This window comes from Abramis brama, assembly GCF_963993115.1.
Source record: "Abramis brama genome assembly, chromosome: 7".
In the NCBI taxonomy this organism is placed as follows: Eukaryota; Metazoa; Chordata; class Actinopteri; order Cypriniformes; family Leuciscidae; genus Abramis; species Abramis brama.
In genome coordinates, this window is record NC_139969.1 from 4,817,289 (window position 1) to 4,826,354 (window position 9,066).

At 36.8% G+C, this 9,066-nt stretch overlaps 1 protein-coding gene across 3 annotated transcripts in view; it reads left to right on the top strand.

Moving 5' to 3' along the window:
- Positions 1-7,238, top strand: part of scn12aa (sodium channel, voltage gated, type XII, alpha a) — a 59,666-nt gene extending 52,428 nt beyond the window's left edge. For 2 of the 3 annotated variants that reach the window (XM_084119620.1, XM_084119619.1), the window contains 6 exons: positions 1,296-1,568; positions 2,585-2,638; positions 3,655-3,796; positions 3,890-3,990; positions 4,084-4,354; positions 4,652-7,238. In XM_084119620.1, coding sequence (XP_083975746.1) covers positions 1,296-1,568; positions 2,585-2,638; positions 3,655-3,796; positions 3,890-3,990; positions 4,084-4,354; positions 4,652-5,883 — 2,073 coding nt within the window. In that variant the 3' untranslated portion in view covers positions 5,884-7,238. Of the gene's footprint in view, positions 1-1,295; positions 1,569-2,584; positions 2,639-3,654; positions 3,797-3,889; positions 3,991-4,083; positions 4,379-4,651 lie in introns of all 3 variants that reach the window. The other variant, XM_084119618.1, reaches the window with a different exon arrangement.
- The last annotated feature ends 1,828 nt before the right edge of the window (positions 7,239-9,066 follow it).

Genomic DNA, 9,066 nt, shown 5'->3' on the forward strand with positions numbered 1-9,066 from the left:
CAGTGCAATCAAACATCAGCTCAACAGCTGAAATTCTCCAAAGCTGTTCACCAAGATTACGAGATCTCAAATGAAATCTGACAACAACTGTCTCATACAATTGTTTTGTTTCGAAACACTAAAATTTTCAGGCTGGACCAATGCGCACGTAAGCGTGAATAAACGTGCATCTCAGAACACGTTTTTAAACGGCTTTTAAAAGCAGCTGCATAGTGACACAATAACTTTAGCAATTGGCGATTGGCTCTTTTATTTAGAACGTGGAATTTATTTCGCCTTATTGCGCATTGCACTTTCTCCCATTCAAAAGAGTGATGCAGGGGTGACGTCAAAACCCGGAAGATTAATTTTCCACTAGTTAACTTGAGATTTTCCTATGGGGTTTCATAATGGGGTTTTTCCATTTATGAGTAAAATAAAGCCTGTGGTAAACATAACTTGACAATACTTGAATGTTTTGTTCTACAATGTAAACGGCACACACTCACACCCAAAAAGTTCTTATCTAGTTATGTATTAGAAACATACGTGAAAAATTCACGTTTTCGATATTGGTGTGTGTCATTTACGGTGTGGAACATCATGTTCAAATAAGTTATGTTTACCACAGACCTTATTTTACTCCTAAAAAAAAAAAAGAAAAGAAAACTCATAAAATCCCCTAGTAAAATCTCAAGGCAACCCGTGGCAAATTAGTCTTCTGTGTCCCTGCACCACTCTATAGTAATATGAGTGCACCATCTTTGTATATTTAAAGTATTTGTTAATATTAGGCCTTCTTTGCTAATCAGCAGACTTTTTTTCCCCAATCAGTAGTTAAAAGGCTGATTAAATTACATTTACATATCTTGAGCAAAATATGCCTGAATTTGTTATTTAGCAGACAGATCTGATTGCTTTATGTTTGAATTGCTTGTGTGATCTAGCATGCATGCAGTCACAATATGATTGATTTCTGTATGGTATCACAGTCACCGGGATGTTGCCAAGTAAGACATGTTTCCAGGACCACATTCCTGTCTGAAAATGTATTCCTAACCATATCCCTACCCCTGACCAAACCCTACCCAATAAGTTATCCCTTAAATCAGAGGGGAAGATGAATAAAACTGATGTAGAAGCACCTAACCCTGGCTGTAAGCCTAAACTTGACATAATCTGTAAACTTTGCCCTCAAATCTGATTGGTTGATTGAAATGTTGTTCTTGGATCAACAGAGATGTTGATCCAGGAACATGTTGCACTTGGTGAAATCACATTCACCATGGTATCACATCCTAATTTCTGTTGTTCAGGTGGTAGTGAATGCACTGATTGGGGCCATCCCATCCATCATGAACGTACTGCTGGTGTGCCTGATCTTCTGGCTCATATTTAGCATCATGGGAGTCAATCTTTTCGCTGGGAAATTTGGGAAATGCGTCAACAGGACAGGATACATCCACAATGTAACCCTGGTCAACAACAAGACTGATTGCCAGTCCATGAATGACACCCAGTTCTACTGGACCAAAGTGAAAGTTAACTTCGACAACGTGGGACTTGGCTACCTCTCGCTTCTGCAGGTGGTGAGTGTCTTGAAGCTTGTGCACCAGAACTGGCAAACAGGAGGCCGAATTCAAGTTTAAATTTAAATTTAAGGAAGTGGAATAAAAATGCTGTAAGTTTAGTTTTATACAATATAAATTAAAATTGTAAGCATTATCATACACAAAACATTTGGGGTAGAAACATTTTTTACAAGACATTTTAATATTTAATATTAATATTTAATGTAGATATTTATTCTTAAAATAAAATATTAATACAAATATAATATCCAACAAAGTTTTAAATTATTAATTTATTTTTAATAAAAACAGTTTTCATGGCTTTGTTAATTGTAAAGTGCATGGGAATATTTCAGTTTGGGAAAAAAATATTTTACACATCAGAGAATAAATTAGCATAATTAGTCCAAATTAATGATGTGATTATTTATGTTTGTCAGAAAACTTGTGTTGGACCTATAAAATGCCTCTGTAATTTGACTGATAAATGTCTTTGAATTGCGGTTCAGTAAATTCCTCTTCCTGTCATTCCATTCCATAGTTGTGGCCAATTCAAATTCAAATTCAAGGGAGCAAATTCTTAAATTTTTAATTCTGACCTTCCTGAAGAATTTAGTCCAACACTTTTGGTGATTGTGCTGTAGAATCATCCTTCATATTTGTTAGCCAAGCAACCAGAGTTCTTCAGGGCCCTGCAACTCCTCAATGGGCCTTAACTTGTTATTTACCTCTAAGAACAGTCTCTCAAATCACCACAGGTTATAATTTCTGTAACCATGGCAACAACATCCCAAAATGGCCTTGCTTAATAGCATTCATGCTGACTCTTGGTGAGTCACCCTTTGTCTTTACAGAAAAGAAATGACTCGTAAAAGCGTAATTACCTCAGCCTAAAAAGTCAAGTTTTGCCACAGTCAGGCATTGAAAGAAATGTGCTCACCTAGAAACAGAACATATATTTGAATAAATTGACAATCTTTCTCTTTTAGATGGACATTTTGAAAGATTAAATACTTGAGTATTCTGTTTTTCAGGCAACATTCAAAGGCTGGATGGAAATCATGTATGCCGCTGTAGACTCTCGTGGAGTAAGCTGTTTTTTTTCATTACTAAAATTAATGACTTGCATGCAAATGCACAAAATAAGAACCAAGCTACACTTTACACTTTACAAAAAGGTCCCGAATAATGCAATAAAACAAGTGTAATAAAAAAAAATCCTTTCATATATTTAATCTTAAACTACAATCTAGTTCTGAAAAAAGAAAGTCAATTCAAAGAACCTAGAATTTAAAGGGGACCTATTATGCCCCTTTTCACAAGATGTAAAATAAGTCTCTGATGTCCCCAGAGTGTGTATGTGAAGTTTTAGCTCAAAATACCCAACAGAATTGTATTTACAGTACGTTTAAATCATCATTTTTTGGGTCTGTGGAAAACGCACTGTTTTAGTGCTTCTCCTTTAATGCTAATGAGCTGCTGGTTCATGGCACAGGGGGCGGAGCCTAAGCAGCCGCGATCAGAGCCAGAACAGGGAAGATGATAATAATAAAACAGACAGTCACAGTAATGGTGTTCATTTCGACCATAAAAATGCCTACAGAGTCAGAGAATATATGCTGTATGGAGTTGGAACAGGTATAGTTTAGTTTAATTACGATTATAACCTATTTGGCATTGCTTGTATACACTATTAATGCAAGCCTGCTGTAGGACTTCGTCTGACGATCTGAATTGTCTGAATGATGACACAAAATATACTGATGAGTTTAATAAAGTTTACTGTATGTCACACAAAAAGTGGATTTTTATCACTGTAGGGTGGTTGTGTACACACACTGCCAACACACATTTATGTCCAAACACCATACAAAAGTGAATTTTGCATAATAGGTCCCCTTTAACAAGAACTTTTTTAACCTCCAGAGAAACTAATAGTTACTCAATTATCCAATGCAAAAAATAATAAAAAATTTGATAAAAACTAAAGAGGGTTCACCTAAGGTGCTGCAAAGAACCATTGAAGAACCTTCATTTTAAGAGTTTAGAGTTTAGATTGTCTAAAAAAACTTGTTCTAAGTTTTATGTTTTTCTTGTTTGTCAGGTTGAGGAGCAGCCCGTCAAAGAGATAAACCTCTACATGTACCTCTACTTTGTCATCTTCATCATCTTTGGATCGTTCTTTACCTTGAATTTGTTCATTGGTGTCATCATCGACAACTTCAATCAACAGAAACGAATGATAGGTGTTTAAGATTTACTTCTTTTCCTAAAGCATCCAGTTTACATTTAATGTGTTCCATGAAAATAATAGCAGCTGGTTGTTCTCTGTACTAAAGGTGGCCAGGATATATTCATGACCGAAGAGCAAAAGAAGTACTACAACGCGATGAAGAAACTTGGATCCAAAAAGCCACAGAAGCCAATTCCAAGACCAATGGTAAGAGTATGATTTTTATCAACAAAAAATTTGTAATCGACCTCATAACGAATGCCCTTTCTAATTTCTAACCATAAACACATTTCCATCTAGAACATTCTACAAGGATTCTTCTTTGACTTGGTGTCCAAGCAAGCCTTTGACATCACCATCATGATGCTCATTATCCTCAACATGATAACCATGATGGTCGAGACCGATGAACAATCTGCTCGCATGGAGTCCATCCTCAATAACATCAACCTGGCCTTCATCATCATCTTCACCACCGAATGCCTCATCAAGATTTTTGCCCTTCGCTGTTATTTCTTCACCATTAGTTGGAACATATTTGACTTTGTTGTTGTCATTCTGTCCATCGTTGGTAAGTGCACGACTTTCCAGTCTGGTAAGTGGTAGTGTGGCTGATGTAAGATACGTTCCCTTCTGAAAAGACCAACTTGGTTTATACTAGTTAGTACTGGTCTATCTGGTCACCATTATGGTGAAGCCAAGGAAGTTTTGCTGGTTAAAGATAGTTAATAAACTTGGGAGAGACACCAGCTGGTCTTTTCAACGGGGTTGAAGTGATCTGAGATGTTCAAAGTGCCATTTCTCAATTCCTCAAAAGATTTTTCATTGCATATGTTGATTTCTGTTCTTTGTTTGTCTTTCCAAACAGGAATTGTCCTTGCTGACATAATAGAAAAATACTTTGTGTCCCCAACTTTGTTTCGAGTTATCCGGTTGGCAAGAATAGGAAGAGTTCTCCGACTAATACGAGCAGCTAAAGGAATAAGGACGTTACTTTTTGCCTTAATGATGTCGCTACCGGCGTTGTTTAACATCGGCCTCCTGCTCTTCCTGGTCATGTTCATCTATGCCATTTTTGGCATGGCGAACTTTGCCTACGTAAAGAAGCAGGGTGGGATTGACGACATGTTCAACTTTGAAACCTTTGGGAACAGCATTATCAGCCTTTTCCAGATCACCACATCGGCCGGTTGGGATAACCTGCTGGATCCGATTCTGAACAACTCACCGGAAGAGTGCAGCCCTGCTTTCATCAACACTGGAACTCATACTAAGGGCAACTGCGGCAATCCCTCAGTAGGGATCACTTTCTTCGTCAGCTACATCATAATTTCCTTCCTGATCGTGGTCAACATGTACATTGCCATCATTCTGGAAAACTTCAGCGTGGCCACCGAGGAGAGCACAGAACCTCTGAGCGAGGACGACTTCGAGATGTTCTACGAGGTGTGGGAGAAGTTTGATGTCGAGGCCACGCACTTCATCGAGTACTCCAAACTCTCCAGTTTCGCCGACAGCCTTTCAGAACCTCTGAGAATCGCCAAACCCAACAAAATCAAGCTTGTCCAGATGGACCTTCCCATGGTCAGCGGCGACAGGATCCACTGCCTGGACATCCTGTTCGCTTTCACCAAGCGGGTCCTCGGGGAAACCGGGGAAATGGACGCTTTGAAGCAGCAAATGGAGGAGAAGTTCATGATGACGAACCCTTCCAAGATGTCCCATGAGCCCATCACCACCACACTCCGGCGCAAGCAGGAGGAGATTTCGGCAACCCTGATCCAACGCGCCTATAGAGGGCACCTAGTTAGACGGCAAATGAAGCAGGCTTCTTACTTGTACAGGCACATAAACCAAGACACACTCTGGTCAGAAGAGGACGGCGCTCCGGAGCATGAAGGACTCATAGCATCTATGATTAAAGAGCACTACGGTCCCAAGAGGGGGCCACCGGTGCGGACACAGTACTTAGCTTCCTCTCCGCCATCCTATGAGGCTGTAACAAGGGGTCCTAGTGACTGTTTCACAATGTTAATATCTGACTCCAGATCCGGTGAGCCTCATAAATCAGAAGAGACGTATGATGAGACCTTTCTTTAGGAACTCTTTTCTAAGTAGACAATCTTTGCTTGCTTTTTTACTTCATTTGGATGTGTCTAATCAGGAAGAATCCTAAACAAGATTTCACTTTTTTAATATATAAGAACGTCAACAACCTATGTTGTTTTGTCTAAAAATATGACATGGCATCATGGTAAACAGACAAATATACATGGATATATCAAAGTAAGGATGTACACGCTAACCTTTCAGGTAGAGAATGTACTTCAGCTCAGATGTGTTGCACATATCGCAACTGTAATATATTGCACAGACGTTATTTTTATTGTTTCCTATAAAGCTTAACAGGCCACATATAGTTTTTTCCCAGGATTACAGAATATAAGCAGAGTTTACTGTTGCTCAGGTGAGGCATGTTATCACTTTTTTACACTTGAGGAGTGTGACTGTGATTTTGAGTAACTGGTGCAAGGAAAAGGCCCCTAAAAGCAGTTTGAATGACTAGTTTGCTTCTTACAAAGTGAGTGATTTTTGCATTTTTATCCGTGCTTGAGGAATTTGTTTTTCTTGTTGAACACAGGCTGGAAACTGTTTAAAAAGGGTTTAAAATCAATAAGAAATCGAAATTGATTATTTGAGTCATTATGTATGTGCACACATTATTCCAAAGAATGAACATGTCTATGTAATCTTTCTTCAAAATGTATCAGCTTTCCTTTTCAAGATGATGTCATGTATTTTTCAGTCTCTTCTCTCCAACTGCTTTCCTCCATTTTGATATGCAACGCCCAGTTTTAATGATTCAATCAATTCCCAATGGATTAAAGAAAATCCCGTGTCACTAAGCTCAAAGCAGTAAAATGGATTTCATGTCGACTTAAACTGAAATAAAATGGTTATACAACTATTTTTAATACAAAATCTGAATTAGCTAAAATTACCTTCAGCTCTTGTGTTTTATTCAAGGGCTTTTTTACTGCAGCATTGTCAATATGTGGCGCATGGAAATACTTACTAATTACTGGTAACCGTGCATGCTGTATGTCAGAATAATATGACTGATATTTGCTGATAGAATACACATTTTAATTTTATTCATATAGCCTAATCACCGTTTTTTCATGAATAAGGAATATGAATTCACATGCATCAAATGAATTTCTGTGACATTTTAAACTAATTACGTTAACCAATATAATGTACATAAGTGAATGGGAAGAAATGTACAGATGTATCATCAACACATGTGTACAGGTATATCAATTTCTGTGTTCAACAAGATATTCTTCTCTTTTTTTTTTTAATGAAACAATGTTCTCCTTTCCACAAAATGTATTTAATTTTATGGGGCATTTATGAAACATAAAAAAACAATAAAAGTTCTCAATGCATTTTACAAAAATGTTTAGGCTATAAGAGAATGACTGATGGATGGATGACAGTCACATATTTCGATCTAACTTTGTATGTTATACACTCGCTCTTCTGCTGTGAATCACATAAATTGGGAATTAATTGAATGCCAAGAATTATATAATTAGTTTATCAGCAAAGTTTTTATCTCTTCTCAAACATCAAAGAGCTGGGTCTGTAAGAAGCTATTGTTTGTCTTTATCACCCAGTAAAGAAAGACTGGTCAACACAATGTTTAACATTCAAAAACAGGTGCTTCATACTCAACAGCGGGGCAGTTTTTGTTGATTTGGTAACGGTATGCATAGATTCGTGCTCTGGGCTCTTGGTTAGGGAGCCAATTTGGCTGCGTCCCCTGGGAGTTTGCCCTTTTTCTAGCCCAGGACGAGGGTGTTCAAATCCTCTACAGACCAGCTGGACCTCCAGGATAATCCCAGCAGAAAATAATCACTTGTTTTAATTACACACAAATGCACGCATACTTTAGTTCGCTCTCTGTCACACAGTCACAGACCTTAAAACTGATAACTTTTAGAAACACACAAATGCGGTTGCCTTTTCCATTTGGAAAAGTGAATGCTTGATATTTCTTTTCAAAGATTTAAAACATTTTATTAGAAAAAGTATCAATCTAATAGTCTTCAAGTGCTAATGAATTGTATAATGCTGGCTAAATGATGGTAAATTCATTTTAAAAAGTAATAATATGAACTGTGATGGACGGAAAATCTTGAACCAAAATGGTAGATTTGGAATTGCCAAGTCATTCTATAGAGAGCATTATTTTGTTTGATTTGATTGTCTAACACTCTACCTGTATATTTTTACTTTGTCCAGTTATTTTCTGAACATGCTTTAATTTTAATTCTTTGTGTCTCACTTTAAAGAAATCCACTTTAATGAATGTGCCTGCGTAACTGATCTGATGTTTAAACATCTGAACATGTGGCTGGGATTAAGCTCAACTAAAGGAAACCCATTATTAAAGATTAAAATGCACTATAACTAATTACATACACACACACATGCACATCTAAATTAACAGAAAAAAAGTGATTTTTAACAAAAAATAAAAACAAAGTGTTTTGCTATTTTTTTATTATTTAGACAGCAAAATAACGCAATCAATGATAAATGCGATTAGATTAGTACCAGAGGAGTGACTGATGAAGATAATCATTTGTCCACTTCCTGGATTTAAGGATGTGAACACTCTTAATCAGGATGTGTGCATTACCGTTGCCATGGCCACCATGGAAAAGCTCCACTTGATTGGTCTAGCCTTCTGATTAAGTTATCACAATAGTCTAAAAATTAATAATAGAAACTACAAATAACAAGTCAAAACCTGTATGAAAAGGTACTATTGATAATATATGAATATTCATGTTTACAAAATTAAATTCATTGATGAAGGCACTAACTCTAAATACATTCATGATGTGTATTTGAGTACTGTGTGTGTGTGTGTGTGTGTGTGTGCGTGTGTGTGAGTGAGTGAGTGAGTGAGTGAGTGAGTGATACACATACTCAATTCACATCATAAATGTTTGTATATGAATATATATATATAATTATATATATATTTTATTATACATTTATATTCATCAAATAGACATGAATGTTTGTGTGTGTATGTATATATATATTCATATAGATATATATTTATTAATAACAACAAGCAGGGTTAAACTCCTGAGCCATTAGGAAAAGATAACAGTCATAAAGACTGCAAAATCTACATGCGTGTGTTTGTGAAAAAAACAGGCTGACATTGAGACATAAAGGCTCTCAGAAGCTCTAAAGTGC